At 36.0% G+C, this 17,735-nt stretch overlaps 1 protein-coding gene across 4 annotated transcripts in view; it reads left to right on the forward strand.

Moving 5' to 3' along the window:
• The first annotated feature begins 2,249 nt into the window (after positions 1–2,249).
• Positions 2,250–17,735, forward strand: part of dixdc1b (DIX domain containing 1b) — a 29,663-nt gene continuing 14,177 nt past the window's right edge. The window contains exons 1-5 of one of the 4 annotated variants that reach the window (XM_079847268.1): positions 2,250–2,342; positions 8,790–8,916; positions 9,003–9,128; positions 9,203–9,452; positions 10,334–10,453. In XM_079847268.1, the coding sequence (XP_079703394.1) occupies positions 2,310–2,342; positions 8,790–8,916; positions 9,003–9,128; positions 9,203–9,452; positions 10,334–10,453 (656 nt within the window). In that variant the 5' untranslated portion in view covers positions 2,250–2,309. Of the gene's footprint in view, positions 2,343–3,896; positions 4,178–8,786; positions 8,917–9,002; positions 9,129–9,202; positions 9,453–10,333; positions 10,454–17,735 lie in introns of those variants that run through there. The other 3 variants (XM_079847267.1, XM_079847265.1, XM_079847266.1) reach the window with 3 other exon arrangements.

Here is a 17,735-nt window from a genome sequence, read left to right on the forward strand (position 1 = left end):
AAATTAATCAAACGATTAATCGCATCTAACATAAAAGTTTTGTTTGTGTAATATGTACATATATATATATATATATATACACAGTAAAAAATATTGTTGGTTTAACTTAAAAAATTAAGTAACCTGGTTGCCTTAAAATTTTTAAGTTTATTAAAGTTGAAAAATTGAGTTAATGCAATGAAGGAGATTGGTTTAATCATCAGAAACTCAAAATATTATGTTATCTGAACCACAGAAATTATCTAAGTTGATTTGACAAAAGAAAAAATGTTGTGATTTCAAATCATGGAAATATTTTTTTACAGTGATGCTGCCTTAAGTTTTCAAATCAACATGGATGTTTAAGTCATTTCAACTTAAATTACATTACTTACACTGAAATGAGCTGAATCTTGTATAATTTGTTTAAAAAAAAGTCGAAAATATACTTATATTGATGAGTTAAATCAATGTAAAAACATGTCAGAACTTGTTGATCATATTATTTTTTACAGTGTATATGTATTTGTGTACACACCCATTTATGTATGCATCTATATATGTGTATGTGTGTGTGTACATACACACACACACACACACATATATATATAATATATAAATATAATATATACGCTCATACTGTATATTAGATAAACAAAAACTTTTGTTAAATTCGATTAATCGCAATTAATCGATTTGACAACACAGATATATATATATAGTATATGTGTGTATATGTATGTGTAAATATATATATAAGCACACATATATATTATATATTTAAAAACTTTATGTTAGATGTGATTAATTGATTTGACAGCACTAGTATTTTCATTTTTAGCAAACATGATAAAATTAAAAGATCTCGATAACCCACTGTCATTGTTTTTCTAGTCAATCCAAACCCAGCATGGCCTTACACTTCCATAACCTCCCCACTAAAAAAAAAACTGATGATAAACAGACAGATGGAAAGACATTCTGTGAGCGATGAGTGTTAACTTCTGCTCTCGAGACATAGATCAGTTCTGCGGTACTTGAAGCTTTCACTGTGTGCTTCAACAGCTCTAGTTTTACAAAAAAATAAATAAAAGAAATGGGCAGTATGTAATTTATATGTTAAGTATACGCCTCTTGTTAAAATCCATGTAGTTTATGTTATGTAATAGCAAAGGTGCCCGTGTGTGTATGTATGTGCCAAGTGGAGTTATATCCCTTGAAATATCAGTAGGCTGTGATGCGGTCTGAAATATTTACATAAATGTGAAAATAAATATGATCTAAATCTCAATTCAAACTAAAAAGTAAAATAAAAAAATGTGAAGTATAGCATTATTTGGAAGCTAAAGTGTCTTTGCAAATGTATCTACACTGAATGCAGCACTGAGAAATTGTGTGCAAAGAGAAATAAGACTAAGTCAAGTAAAACATTGGATGTGTATCTAGACAAGTATTTTTGACAAAACAAGCACATGAGAAAAAAAATGAGCTCTGCATGCATTAAGCAACAGAAAAAAAGATATGAAATACTATTGAAAGGTGCTTAGAAATGCTTGAGTAAAGTTTTCCAGGTTGAGTGGAGACACTGGATTCTGTATTAACTTTTGCGTATCATTTTGTAAATTGTTTGTTTTTAGATTATTTAAGACTGTGACTTTCTTTTGATCTATATGAAATATAATCCAAATCAACTCAAACGCTGTTCCGGTCAATAACTAGCATGTCAGATTGCCAATATTGTCTTTAACATGCAGTGAGCCTGATGTGCTAAAAATGCTGTATTCCTGTGCATCGGAAGCCGATAAGGTTTATAATTATTGACAAATTTATATATTTTTAAATTTTGTTACTATATACTGTATGGTTGTTTCTTGTGCATTTTTTTTTTTTTTTTTTTTTTTTGTATCAATAAACAAATGTACAACAGCTGAACATTCGTCATATGTTTTTTTTTTTTTAATTTAAAAAAAAATGTCAGGAGACTGGACATCCCAAATATCAACTTTACAGTTCGCATCTTTTACGGCAGGGGGAGACAGACACCACTAATACGATACAAAAAAATAATCATACCGCACAGGGTAAAGGTAAACTTATCTTTTTATAACGACATGGATGACTGAAAACACTTGCGCTGTTGAATTTGCATTCTCTTTTAATGTCAGTTACTGAAACAATCTAAACTCGCAATGAACAAACCAATGGCTGTTTCGCGCACGTGCCACTGTGTCTAGTAACCATAGAAACTAAGTTAAGGAGTCTGCTGCAGTGATTTACTTTTGCTGGTGGAAATTTAACTATTTTTATATGAATGCGGATCAAACTTGCTGATGATATCGTCAAGAAAACGTGAGAAACCTAAGGTAGGTTGCTCAAACTTTAAGAATTGCTTTCTGATAGATTGTTATGAATGCTAACGCTACGTAGTTTTAATGTTCAGAGGCTGCTGAGAACGTGTTTAACCAGCTTATCTTTACAACAGTTTAGTTTGATTATTGATTCTCTTTTTGTGATGTGATTCAGTCGGAGTCAGCCGTTTAAATAGATCATACGCTGTGTTGAAGTGTAAAGGGAGTGACTTGACTCATCAACCGGTTGGTTTCATGTGCAAATAAAAACGGATGAAATTGTATGACTTTGTAGATCAGCAAGATGTTGCATTCACCATTTGTGGAGAAACCTCTAAGTTAAGTATGATGATCACATAAAAAAGTGGAAGACAGGTCAGAAGTAAACCTTTGCCACAGACTCAGTAGAGCTCATTTATTTAACTGTCTACAAAAGATGATCTGCTTTTATCAGTATCAATAAAATAATTTCAAATTATATAATTTATACTTTTTTAAATAAATAATGATGATGATAAAGGTAAGTAAAAGCCATTGTGCCATGTACACTGCACAGAAGATATGAATATACTGTATATCATGCATTTATACTGATTATTATGTATTGCTATAATATATTATATGAAATTAATAAATTAACGCAGGAATTAAAATGGACAAAAATAATGCTTTGAAAAAATATTAATATTAGGCTAATTAATGAAAATTATAAATATAAGTGATAAAATCAGTAAATATAAATTAAAATAGGCTATAAATTACTCCATTATATACCACAGTTTGCACCAAAAAAAAAGAGAATTCAATTTTTTATAAAGTCACGTACTCAATACAGCTTATTTATTTAATTGTCTACAAAATATTTATTGTTTAGACGACATGTTTGGGCTTCCCACTATTAACAAATTGATGGGGATTATTATTATTTATTGACAATTTCGAGTCATGTTTCAGTTTGACCCTCTCAGAGCAGTTTTTACAGCAGGGGGAGACATGTGGACATTTAATAATAATAAAACTAGAACGACCATAATGCCCAAATTGTAGATGCGTGTGTGCTTCTGCCTATATAAGTTACTTTTTTTAAACTAAAAATCAAACACACAACAATTAGCTAATTTTTAATATATATATAAAAAATAGCTTATTGTTGTGGGTTTGATTTTTAGTTAAAAACCAAAAAAAGTATAGAGGCAGAAGCAGGAAGCATGAGGCAGGAAGGATGTGGTCTAATGGGGTTGTACACAATGAACCCAGAGTAAACTGCTTACACATTTTCAGATTTCACATCATGATTTTTTACATATTGTGCTGTGGTGTTGGTTTAAAAAAGGAGGGACTACAGAGTGTGCTATCCAGACTAGAGCCCATCTACTGTGCTTTACTTTCAACAAGTTTTTGGTGGACTTAAAATGAGAAATTTTATTTATAATAATAGCTACAACAATATGAATTTTCCACTATCCCATACCAGACTTTACAGCGCATAAGCTGGAGACAGTAAAACAGCCAACGTAAGCTCAAGCGTCGCCATAACGACCGCGGAGCAGCTGCTGCGGACGCATGCGCAGTTCTTCTCCTCCCCATCCGCGTCCACCTCGTATCCTGTTTCAGGTCTAGCGAACTAACGGGGTGGCACATATGGCCATTGCCTTGGTTGAGGTGTTTTCAATCTGTAGTTTCCTTTGTTTACCTCAGTTCCACCGATATGCGGTCAAAACGCTTTTGCTGAGTAAGGACGTTACCATTTCCCCCCTCGCGCACTCTCACCTTGATGAGAAGTCAGAAGAATGATCGCATCCCTGTCTAAAGGAAATCTGCTTGACGTGCTGCAGGAGGGTCCTAATGAGGTACTGATACTACTGAACTCGTAAACCCTCATGCCTGTTTACACGTGCATTCTTTTCATTTGCTCATTTGAGTTCTGATAAGCCGAAGCTCAATGAAAAGTTTAAACACAGTAGCTATCGCAACTCAAAAGGCGTTTACGTATGAAACTCTGAAGAGTGCGACGGCATTGTTTGCGCCTTCTATGAGATGTTACTGTTGAACAACAGATAGCTGCTTTTTTCATGTAGTATTTGATGCTTGTGAGACAATTTATCGTATAAATTAGATTTACCGTCAGTGTTTATTGGTAAACAGCAGTAATAGTAGCCTTGTGTCATGTGTACACTGCGCAGACGTTGTATATTTAGCCTACAATGCATTTATAGACCGTTTAAATCACCCAAAACATAAATATATGTATAGATATTTATGTATTATATATAAATGCATTTTAATGGGAATTGGAGTTGCAAAAATAATGCTTTAAAAATGTTTTACATATGAAATTATGAATATTGAAACTTGTAAATTACGGCATGTGTACAACAGTTTACACAACAAAGTGATAGTTTCAGTAAGTGTTTTAGCTGTAAAATGCTAGTAACAGTCCATAAGATGTTTAAACTGAGAAAAGGATAGTGTTGACAACTGTTAAACAATGTGAGACACAATCCCATTAATCTTTCATTTATAGAAACCGTTCAATGCCTCACAATTGTAAATATATGTATAAATTATGTGATACAAATGTATTTACAAAGGCATTACAATTGCAGAAATAATGCTTTGAAAATGATGTTTTAAATATGAAATCATAAATATTGAAAAATAAAATGAAATAAAATTATAAGTAAAAAACAGTTAAACACATTATGCCATATAGACCACAGTTTGCACAATAAAAAGCTCTAATTTTAGTAGCTTGTTAGCAGTAACATGTCATTAACAGTCCATAAGACTTCCAAACTGAGTGAAGGATAATCTTGACATCTGTTAAACAATGGGAGACACAATCCTATTATATTGCATTTATAGAGTCTGTTTAATGCCACAGAGGTATATAATATATATGCGGTATAAATGCATTTACACTTGAATTACAATTGCATTAATAATGCTTTGAAAATAATGTTTTAATTATGAGCATTGAACAGTAAATTATAAATTATGACATAAAACCCACAGTTTGCACAATAAAAGATTAGGCTACTATATCATCATGCTCTTATAAGTGGTGTTACGTGTGGGAGGTGTTGAGCATATTATTCCATTTCTAACTATGTGCACTATCATCAGACATTCCCTACTGATGTTACCTAAGAAGACTGAGTGCTTCTACATCTGCCTGCCCTGCGGCTGTAACCATTAAACCATCAAGCACTGTTCTCAAACCATCATTGATTTTTTGTTATGAATCCCAGCTGTCAGTTCCACCTAGAATAAGGTGAGAATACAGCGCAGTGATGGAGACATATCCATCTGTAGTGTCGCTGTGGGAACAGACAGCTCATTTGTACAGCTGGCTGCACAAGACTATTGCTACCTTCCAGTTTTACAGCACAGTCAGCATCTTACTCTGGATCTGTGCTGAATGTTCTCCGTGTTAGTTGTTCTTCCTGAGAAGCCTGTCACTCTGGGCCACTGTTAGATTGAAGTGAGACAGATATGCTTCAGACAGAGCTTGCATTGTGTTAGTCAGCCCACCATGTGGCAAATCAATAAACACTACTCTGCACAGTTGGTGCATGAAGGGTCCTGTGAAAAACATGCAAAGCTCATTTTGTGCATGTGTTTTTTTGACTGTGCACGTGTCATGACACAACTACTAGAACTACTAGATGTTGGTTGGGAGGTTGAGGCCCCAGGAAAAGTTTCCCCACAGTTTTAGAATAATAGCAGACTGTATTTTGTCAGGGAGTGACACTTGACATCATGTATGTTCAATTTCGGTCATACACTATTCAGAAGTTTGGGGTCGATAAGGTTTTTTTATTCTCACCAAGACTGCATTTATTTGATAGATATGTTAGGGGTTAACAGTTTAGGACCCAAGGACCAGATGTTTGAATGAAGACCCGGAGTCAGAATTATAATAAATTGAAGTAAAGTTTTACTGAAGATAGTTTGCAGTTTCATCAGCAGAAGTCAGCTTCAAGACTCACACAGGAGTTCATAGGCCGCCCCACTTACAGTTACAAAGATCACAGCAGTTATACCCTTCACCAAGGTCTAAGCTATGTCCTTGCTTCAGATTGCAGTTTCTGATTGGCTAATTGGCTACACATATACAGAAAGACGGAAGCATATCTCCATCGATTATGCAGCTGACACTCGGACCCTGAAGTTAGTCACGTCGTGTCCCGAACAACAACTTAGTCAATCTACAATAATGCCAGTGGTTCCTTAACCTGTAACCAAGAAGACTAACACACACACCGACACAACTTTTCCAAGGTTGGATTTGGCTAGGCTCTAACTATAAACAGGAGAGTCCTCTCAAAACATCAAGATAATGCGTTCTTTCTCTCAAGGAGAGCTACACTTTAGTCTAACTGGAAAGTAAGGCTTTAACAAAAAAATGGTCCCTTAAACTATTGACTTCAATGACCCCTATATGTTTTAACACTTTGAAGACTTTTCTCGAACACACAACAAGTCCCTATTTCATTTCTGGAAGCCGGGCTAAATGAGCAAGCACTGTTACTGCATTCAGATATCAAATACAGACATGAAAGAATACATGAAAAGAACATTTCAATAATCACACTGGTAACTTTTATAACAAAGTAAAATCTCCAGAGAAGTCATTCAACTCATTTGATATTTAGAAGGAAAAATATTGATTGATACCTTGATTATAATCACTCATTACATATACTTTGAAGCAGCAGTGGATTCCAATCCACCCCCTTCAGATAATACAGTAAAAACAGTAGTATAAATATTATTCCAATTTAAAGTAACTGTTTTCTCTTTGAATATATTTTAAAATGTAATCAGTCTTCAGTGTCACATGATCCTTCAGAAATCAATCTAAGACTGCATTTACACTGCAGCCCAATTTGTTGTTTATATCTGTTTTTTTGTTTGTTTTGTTTTTGTCGTGACGTCCAGCTTACAACTTCTTTTAAAAGTGACCCATATCCGATATATACAAAGATCTGTCATGAAAATCTAGATGGCGCATGCTAGGTCCTTAACTCAACCTGTTTGCATTCACATCATTCTCTATAGGTCACAGCTGATTGGTTCCTGCTGTATCAGTAGCAATGAGCTCATGTGCGAAGCCTTCAAATACTTGGTTAGCATTTGCTGTAGCAGTTGAAACCCTCCACCTTCCCCAGTTCCACCTGCATAAATCTGCTATGGGTAATTTGTGTATGTATTATTGTACAGCAGCAGCATGTCTTGCTCATAGCAGCGTGTCATGTATGTATTGGCAGTAGCAAGACCCGTACTTGCTGTGCAGCAGCATCTGCAATAACATGGGAGGAAAAAATCTGAATTGGGTCACTTGAACCATGTAATGTAAATGCGGCCTAATATGCTGATTTGGTGCTCAAGAAACATGTCTTATTATTATCAATGAATGATAAAAAAACAGTTTTAGAAAGTAAAAATAGAAGGTGTCAAATTTGATCAATTTAATGCATCCTTGCTAAATAAAAAAATAATCTAAAAAAAATCATGCTTACATTTTTCATTTTCTTTTACTGCAAAAGCCTTTTTTAACACAGAAAGAGACATTTTGAAGACATTTCAATAGACCTCTTTCAATAGAGGTTCTCATGTTCAACTCACGGCTTTCTGTCGCATTGGATAACAGCTCAATTGTGGGGGATATTATCAATGAATAGCATGCAAATTTTTGCCATTGTATGGCTTTATAAGACTTGAAATATGAGTCATATGGACGACTTTTATGATACCTTTATGGTTTGTTTGTGTCATTAAGTTATTGCTGGGCTTATTTAGCTCACATAAGAAAACGCTTTTTCCACCTGCTGTATTTTTTCCTGCAGCCACCCCACATTCTTCTGCACTGTAAAAAAAAAAAATTCATATTTTGTTCAGTGCACAGCACATTTGCCAGAGGGAAGAACTGCGGCAAACCTCACTGCAGTCTTTATGTGTTCCTACATGTATTTGCTGAAGAGGAAGCGTGAGCGTGGGGAGTTAAGCTGTCCTTTTGTGACCAGGCAGAGAAAGTGCAAGTCAGACTAATCCATGCGTTGAACCCGGGTGATGCTGACCGGCGGGGGTGAATGGGGATGGACTTGGCCTGTCAAAGTTGGTGCTTCTTGAGCACTGAGGCATAAATTTCTTTTGACAACGGGTATCCTAGTGGGTATCAACACAGGCACATCCTGTGCATCCTCTCCACCAGGACCGTCAGCACTAATAATGAATGTCTTTCTGGGATGCAGTTTAACAGTACATAGAGTCATTAATAGAACAATATTACATCAACGTGGTGGACACATTACAAAAAGCAAATAATGAAGTAATTGCAGGGAAAAAAGGATTATTCTTTTATTGGGGGGTGGGGGGCTACTTGCCCAATCTGCCCTTGAGCGATCGACTTTAACCAAGTTTGCATTCACATGTATGACATGTTTGTCTTTCTAGCAGCAACTGGCTGCCTATGTGTCCTGGGTTAATGCACAGCTGAGGAAGAAGCCTGGACTGAAACCTGTGAGTGATCTACGACAGGATCTCAGAGATGGTGTGGTCCTAGCACACCTCATTGAGATAGTGGGTAAGTCTATACATCATATACCACATTGCAAGACTCTAATATAATGCACATCTTGGTATTGAGATGTGTTTTATTTATTTGGCAAGCTGGTGAGCTGCTGGATGGCATTCATTATGTGCCACGGGACGATCAGGAGAAGAAGCAGAATGTGGAGAAGGTTCTGCAGTTTGTGTCATCCAAACGGATCAGGATGCCACAGACGTCTGCCAGGGGTGAGTTACAGAGCAGACTCTTAATCACACTTAAGCTGATAGACCTACTTATTTCTTTCTCTCTGTCATCAAAGACATTGTGGAGGGGAACCTGAAATCCGCCATGAGGCTCATCCTCGCTCTGGCTGCACATTTTAAACCCTCCGCATCAGCCAGTCACAGAGCTGGAGCTTGTGTAGGCAGGAGTTCCACTGGCTCCTCGGCCAATCACAGGCCTCATTCCACCATGGCCATGGCCCAGAATGCAGCAGCAGCACTGGCAGCTGCCAGGCAGGATGCTGCACGCCCTGGCCGCTCCGTCTTCCATCTACGACAAGAATGGAGGTACATATATTGTGCCTTTTCTCTCCTTCTCCTTCTTCAATAGAGTTTTGTAAACTTTTATTCATTGAAGTAGAATTGCTGTCGTAGAGGAACTGTTCTTTACAGTATTAAGCGGAAATTTGGACATGCTCTCCTTCTCATTTTAAGAAGATTCTTTAGCTTTGCTTAAAAGAATAGTTCACCCAAAATAACATTCTGTTATCATTTACTCACCCTCATATTGTCAACTTTATGTTAGGCTGAAATTGACGTCATTATGCGCTGAAAATCTTGACATCCACCCTTGCTCTTCTTGATGCGTACACGAGAGTAACAATGTCCAGTTCATGAACAAAGCAATTGAGTCGGTGAAATGTTATCAGTGAAAAATTCTTACATTTTGGACTTTTATAATCCTTTTATGGTACTTTTGCAGCCTTTTTGAAGCTTGAAAGCTTCAGTCCCCATTCATTGTAAATGCATGAAAAAGACCAATCAGGACATTGTTTAAAATGTCTACTTATGCATTTCTAAGAAGAAACGAAGTCATATCAATGGGTAAATGATGATTTAAAAAAAAGAACTTCATTTTAGAGTGAACTGTTTCTTTAACAGATGAACAGATGCCCTCTTGCTGCTGTCTGAGGGTATTGCCGCTCAGTTCAGAGGCAGCATATGGAAAATCAGATTTGCAGTTTCATCCTCAACTTATGCTTTGCTGTCAACTCTAGCAACAATCTCTAATATGCTTTGTTTGCATAAGCCTGAAACAGGCCAGAATTATGAAAAATATTTGAGAGAGGCTTGTCAATCCGTTTAGCTTACAAATGAAAAAATCATCCATCCTTGAAACAGCATTTTACAGTTTCTAATCTCTCTGCAATTTATTTTTTTGCTCTTAGCCGTGGCTGCAGTAGTGAGGAGGACAGTGAGAACCCCTGCTGGAGTGTCCGAGCATTGGTCCAGCAATATGAGGGACAGAAGGGGTCATTTGAAGAGGAGACAGAAGCAAGATCCACTGGGTAAATTCTGAATATTGATGGTTAAATAAAATGCAGCCCGTCTGTATATTACTTTACACTGAATTAACTAATAGTTTGAACATATAGAAGGGATATAAAAGTATATATAAAATATAAAAGTAAATAAGTCTAATAAAGTTGAAGTCAAAGCTGGAAATGTGAATTGTAACATTAACATATTTGTAAGTACTGAAAGAAATAAGGTCAAAAAATGCAGATAAATAGAAAACAAGATGCTGATGTAGATACAGTATAAGCTTGTAAATTGAGAATGCATTCAGCTGAGAATCATTTGCTTCAGTGTCATCAGTTTTCACCATATCTCTTAGTTACCAAATGCACAAAAACATGTTATCACAACCCCTTCTCTTTATTCTCTCTGCTTTTATGAGAGGAGAACACATAGATTGGCTGGAGGAGGCTGTCACGAGGATTTTCTCACTGCTTGTTTTGTAAAGCCTAAGATGTTGCTGCCCGCTGGCTTTCTCTAAGGCATCATCATGATTTGCCACTGAAAACCATAAAATGTGTCTGTCCTTTTATGTGGGTCTTTTAGCTGAAGGAGCTGATTCAGTACCTGATTATCCAAAAGAACATCATTTGTACGCTTAGTCATTATGCGTTTTTGAAGGTGTCTTTAAAGGGGTCATGAATCGAGAAATCAAATTTTCCTTGATCTTTTGACATATAAGAGGACATTGTACTATAAAAGACATCCTGTACGTTTCAGAATTCAAAACTTCCTTATTAGTCCAAAAACTACTTTTAATAAATCCAAGCTCAGAAAACAACTTGTTTCAGATTTTGTTTAAGACATAATAGTATGATGAAAGACTGCCTCTGCAGATCAACGCCTACTTATACATCATCACATTTTTGGCCCCGCCCACTGGCGTGTTAGTGATATGAGAGAGATACCGGATCACTGGACTAAATATAACATTACCTTCCAAAGGATCCAAATGCTAGGAAAGGTTTTTATTTATTTATTTTTATTAAAATTTTTTTTACTTTTTCTCAGTAGGGCATTATTTGTTTGTTCGGTAAATAGATACCGAAATGACTCCACATTTCATTGTGGAGTCTTTGAAATCTCTTATTTACATCGTGTTTGCACTGTTAGGTGCGATGAAAGCATTTGTGAGAGTGCAGAAATCGAGTTGCAATGACGAGATCACTGCATTCATGCGCTCAATATGTCCGTGATCGGCTACATGCTCATCGCTGAAACCTTTCATGCGACGGGAATAAATCTAAATATAATGCTATAATCAACACTTTTCACAATTAGTTAATCTCAACAGCTGTAATAGTAAAAACGTAGTAAAAGTCTGAGAGAGTTCCAAAAAAAGACTGAAGTCTCACAGCAGACACGCCTCTTTAAACAGAGCGTTCAAATAAGAGGCTAAAATCAGGGTAGAAATTTTTTTTTATATATATATATGTAAAAATCATACTAATGTTATATAATAATAATAAAAAAATGCAGTTCATGACCCCTTTAAATGTATTCACATAACATGAGTGTTATGTAAGAAACTATTCTAGGACGTTGTCTAGGTCAGTGACTTGTGCTGAAGTTAAGAGGCACTTGATCAGTCAAATCTTGACTGATCTGAATAGCTCACTGCCCTGTAGGCTAGTTGATGGTGATTTACAGTTGTTATAAGGGCTAAGATGAGGTACATTTGGAGTCATGCTTAAACTTAAATGCTTTTATAAACTTTGTAATTGACCCTTATATATATATATGGGCGTTTACACTGGGCGTTTTAGGGAGAAGTAGGATTACTGTAGTTATTCACATCAGCTTATTCCCACTTTCTAATGGCATTGGTATTTCTGATACTTATGAAATCCATTTGTACAGAACAGTATTTTCAACTTTGAGTCATGTGAGTGACAGGTTTGGATTTCACCATGTCCCAAACTCCCAATCACATTCTCTGTTCACTATACTCTTTATTAAATAGTACTGTGAAAATGTTGTGAGTGTGACAGACGGATATATCATCAAGGCTGATAAATTAGCCAAGATTTGGCCAACTGTGTCTGCTCTCTTTTGAATCAGTTATTAAATCTACCAGCAGCCCAGTCAATTGATAATACGCTATTTGATTTCAAATTCTGTGTGAAGTTTAAGTAAAACATTGCATAAAATGTTTATGTGCAAATAGTATTAGCTGATATGGGCAAAAAAGTAATGCCCACCCTCTGTGAAAGAACTTATTCCTGAATGACAAATGTCAAATCAGAAGTACACTACCGTTCAAAAGTTTGGGGTCAGTTTTTCAAATTTATTTGAAAGATATTAGTACATTAAACTGAGTTAAAGGGTAAGTAAAGTATTTTACATTGTTACAAAAAAATATATTTCAATGCTCAATTATAATGCTGTTATTTGTAACTTTCTATTAATCAAAGAATTGTTTAAATAAAATATCACAGTTTTCTACAAAAATATCAAGCAGCACATATGTTTTAAACATTGATAATAAGAAATGTTTCTTGAGCAGCAAAACAGCATATGATTTCTGAAGGGTCATGTGACACTGAAGACTGGAGTAATGATGCTGAAAATTCAGCTTTGCCATCACAGGAATAAATTACATTTTTAAATACTGTATATTTTAATAGAAAACAGGTATTTTAAATTTCACAATATTACAGTTCTCACTGTATTTTTGATCAAATAAATGCAGCTTCGGTGAGCCAGAGAGAGCAATTAAAAAAAAAAGTTCTTACCAACCCCAAACTTTTGAACAGTTTTATATATATATATATATATATATATATATATATATAAGTGCAAACTGTCCAGAGCAGATCTGTGCCCATCTACAATATACCAGCTCCCCTCCGTCAAAATACTGATTCTAACAGATGGGGAGAGAGGCAGGGCAGAGAAAAAGAAGATGAAATAGAGGGAGGGCTGGAGGGGGAGGGTAAACAGAGGAAGGCCGGACCGAGTCTGACATCTTCGCACAGAAAAAGAGGAGCTAGTGAGGGAGGGAGCCCGAGAACTAGACAGGGACATGCAGATCTCAGCGATGGAGAGCTTTACGGAGTAAAGCAGTCGCCTGTGAACAGGTTGAACTGAGAAGAGGAATAATTAGCCCAACTCACAGCCGGAGAGAGAAGGAGAGGAGGGGGCAGGATGCAGCTGCCTTGGTGACAGAGCAGTGTCTCTCTCTCCTGTCACTGTAGACGGATTGAAAACAGGATTTCCATATGGACAACATCAAGTGCATCTGAAGAGGCTTTGAACTTCCACATCGGATCTGCTGTCAGTTCCAAGCATGGTGATAAAGAGGAGCTAGTTAGCAAACGAGTGGTAACGCTGTAGATGCTGTGAGCTGAGACAGGACTCTAAAGAAGTTGTCTGTAAGAACGATGGTGATTTCTAAACTTCTTGATGTCCTATTGATGAATAAACGTAGTGCAGAGGGCTAGAAACTCTAGTGCCAAAATGGGAGCCAAGCAATTCAAATGGTAAGACTCACTGCATTTTTAGGATGTTTTAAATGGAAAGTTTTACCTAAAAATGAAAATTCTGTCATCATTTACTCAACACTGATGTCGTTCCAAAACAGTATGACTTTTTCATCTGTGGAACATGATGACATTTTGAGAATTGTCCGTGGTGTCAGTGTTCACCAAAACTTTCTTTTCCACTGCAGAAAGAGTCATACAGGTTTGGAACAACATATTGTGAGTAAATGATGACAGTTTTTATTTTTGTGTTAACTATTCCTTTAAAAACACTTAAACAGTTGATAGTTTGCACGCTTGCAAGTTTTTTAGCAATTCACTTTTTTTCCTATATAATGTCTAGTTTGTTTAGATTTTACTCACAAATTCACTTTTTCTGATGCGGTCATAAAACCTTAATGCTTTTAATGCTTCTCAGTAAAAGGTTCACATTGACAGCGATTGGAAGCAAAAAAGCTACCAGAAGTCATTTATTTGAAGGAGAGTTGGCAGACTGATGTGATAAACCATTGACGATGTAATACCATTGAGAAGGGTTTTATGCAAATTCTTAGCAAACACATGATCCACAGATACATATAGTGGCTTGCCGACCTTCAGCGATTTAGTGGTTGTCAGTGAATGGACCTGCATTTTATGATAATGTGTGGCTGTGAATGACAGCTGTCACTGCTTTAGAGTGTCAGACCCAGTTTACCTTTCTACTATAGCTCACATGCATGATTTTGGATCAATTCTCTATGTCAGTGCCACCTGTGAGGTGCTTTAAGATCCAATTTTGTGCCTTTGTCATCTGTCATATGCATACAACATAACACAATATGAACTAAATCCAACACTTTGAGCAGTTTGTTTTCCTTACAACAGTGCAAAGAATGCCGGATATGTCTGCTCAGACTCTTCTCCTCAAAACAGCCTCCCAGAAGTGAAATAATTCCCGAACTCTCACCCTGGCAGCAGAGAATTTCCGTTATGTTGACGTTGGCCTTTTTCTTTAAATAACACAGGCTCTTGTCCCCAATTACTAACGCTGAAACGTAAATATACTTAAATGAGCTTCCTGCAATTCTTCCTGATGACTTCTGGGTTTGTGATGGACTTCTGATGAGCTCTCATGAGAATCATCTAATGACCCTTCAGACTGACTAATCTCGTGTGGGAAGCAGAACATGTTTATTTGCATTGGACCACTTGTTGGTCATTTTTGCGCTTTGATATGCGAGTCCTGAGATCTAGTAATATTTATCAGATGTTTCAGGAGGATCACAGCGAGCTCTGTTAGAAAGATTACTGAGTTTCCTGCTGGGACTGTGAAGCAAGACTGAATCATCAGGGCAGGCTTCACCATGAAGCAACAGTTCTGTATGTTCCCATTGCATTCAATCAGCGGTTATATAAAACCCAGTCAGCGAATTCTGCAGTAGCTTATGAAAAATGGAACACATTTTGTTTGTTTCTTTTTGTTTTCCATTTCAAATAGAATGGTGAGAACACTTTGCATAGAGAGAATCTCAGCGCAGTCTTGTGTTTCATCCAGAGAAAACAGCTATAGCGGATCTTTATTTATAACTAGAAGATCGCTTTGCCTTTGTGGGTTCGCTTTGATTCCTCTCCAGTGGAATCAGTCAGTCATTCCCTAGCTGTCATTTTCCATCCATCTTTGCTATGAATAAAGGATGTTTCAGCTACAGCAATTGCTGATGTTGAACACTTCAAGGCCATTTGAAATGCTTATAATGAAATGTTTGGTTGTGCAATGCTGAATGTGTTATATTTCATGTCCTCTGGGCAGCCAGTTGAACCATACACTGAATCTAAGATTTTTTACATCATTGTCTTGTTAGTGGTGCTTGCTAAGGATCATTTTTACTATTACTAATACATTTGAACCAGCACATAGCCTGAATATTAAATGATGTGTAAGCTGATCTGCTCTGCTATGGAGTAATACTTTGAATATTGCTAAATTTGTTGAGGAAAAAATGGTTTTAAGCGACTGGATGTGTGATATATATTAGTACTATATTTTTAAAGTTGCCCTGTACTAAATATGTAATTATTTCAGCTGTTTTTACATTTAGATTACCTCTAGATTACTAACTAAAGATTAGTTAATCTTTAAAAACACTAATGACTTTAGTCGGTAAGACTTTAGTGTGAGTAAGTAAGATTTATTAATGTTAATGTTACTCACCAAGGCTTAATTTATTTGGTACTGTAAAAGCAGTAATATTGTGAAATGTTATTATAATTATTACGGATTTCTATTTTTATATATTTAAAAATGTGCCACTGCCACATGATCCTTCAGAAATAATTCTAATATGCTGACTTAGTTCTGAAGGAATATTTATATTCACTGCCACATGATCCTTCAGAAATAATTCTAATATGCTGACTTAGTTCTGAAGGAATATTTCTTATTACAGTTTTGCTGCATCATATTTTTGTGGAAACCGTGATGCATTTTTTTGCAGGATTCTTTGATGAGTAGAAAGGTGGAAAGAACTGGTTCGAAATAAATAAAATAAAACTCAAATAAATTAATTTTTTTTTTATTAAAAAATTATATATATTATTAAATTATATAAATTGTATTATATAAAAATGTATTTAAAATTTTTTATAAAAAAGTTTTACTGTCACTTTTGATCATTTGATTAATAAAATCCCAGTTTTGATCCTTGCTGAATAAAATATTTGTATATTTAAAAAAAAATCAAACTGGAAAAAAGAAATCGTACTGACCACAAACTTTTAAACAGTAGTGTACAATGGAAGGACTCGAGTCAAATCTAAGAATCAGAGTATTGTAAAAACTTGGGGATGGACCAGTAATTTTTTTTACACGGGTTGATTTCCAACCCCATAAGTACGATTTCGGCGCTCCAACACCCCCAAAACATCCCCAGACATACAAATATCATTTTTTACTACTTTTGATTGGCCATTGGGCTACTTTTGTTGCACAGACCTGGCAACCCTGCACCCAGAACACCCTAGCAACCATACAGCAACACACTAAAAAGCACACAATACACCTTAGCATCTACTTAACAACGCCCTGGCAACCACCCTAGAATTGCACTTGCATTTTCTTCAGAAAATGTATAAAAATATATTTTTCCTCTTTAATAAGCCCTCTACTCCATTATTTAACTTTGTTTTGTTGTATGTTGGAGTAACTGTTTCATATCAATGCGCACATTGTTTTTAGAGTCTTGTTTTGAGAACAGAGCTTCAAAGATCAGTAAAAACCCCTTAATAAATAGTGAGTGATTTTTCCAGTCTAGTTTGGATCACATGAGTTTCAGTTAACTCTGTGTCCATCTATTAATTATAATGTTGTTGTTTTTCTGGCAAACACAGCACAAAAGGGAGAATAAAATTGTGGAGAAACTGAACTGAATAAGTGAGTGTCTTTAGTGTCTGTGTGGGTCACAATCAGAAGGGGGGGGGGGGGGGGGTTGGATTTGTTTTTGAAAGAGAACGGTCCCCTCCTTCCCCCTCCCCACAACGTGAGAAAAATAAAACAAAGAGAGTAATGTGGAGTGCGACGGGCTGTCTCTTTCAGGGTCTCTGCGGTCTGTAGCCTGGATCAGGACAATGAGAGCCAGCACAACATAGGCTACATACTAAACAAAAAAAACTACAACAACAAGCTCTCTGTTTCTTTCGAGAAGAAGCATTGTTGCTTTGTTTAGACGACAAAGCGGATCACCCTTGGTCATTTGTCTTTATCCATCACACATAAGTAAAATAATTTGCAGAGCTCAAAAATGTTTGGAGA

This window comes from Squalius cephalus (assembly GCF_949319135.1).
Source record: "Squalius cephalus genome assembly, chromosome: 17".
In the NCBI taxonomy this organism is placed as follows: domain Eukaryota; kingdom Metazoa; phylum Chordata; class Actinopteri; order Cypriniformes; family Leuciscidae; genus Squalius; species Squalius cephalus.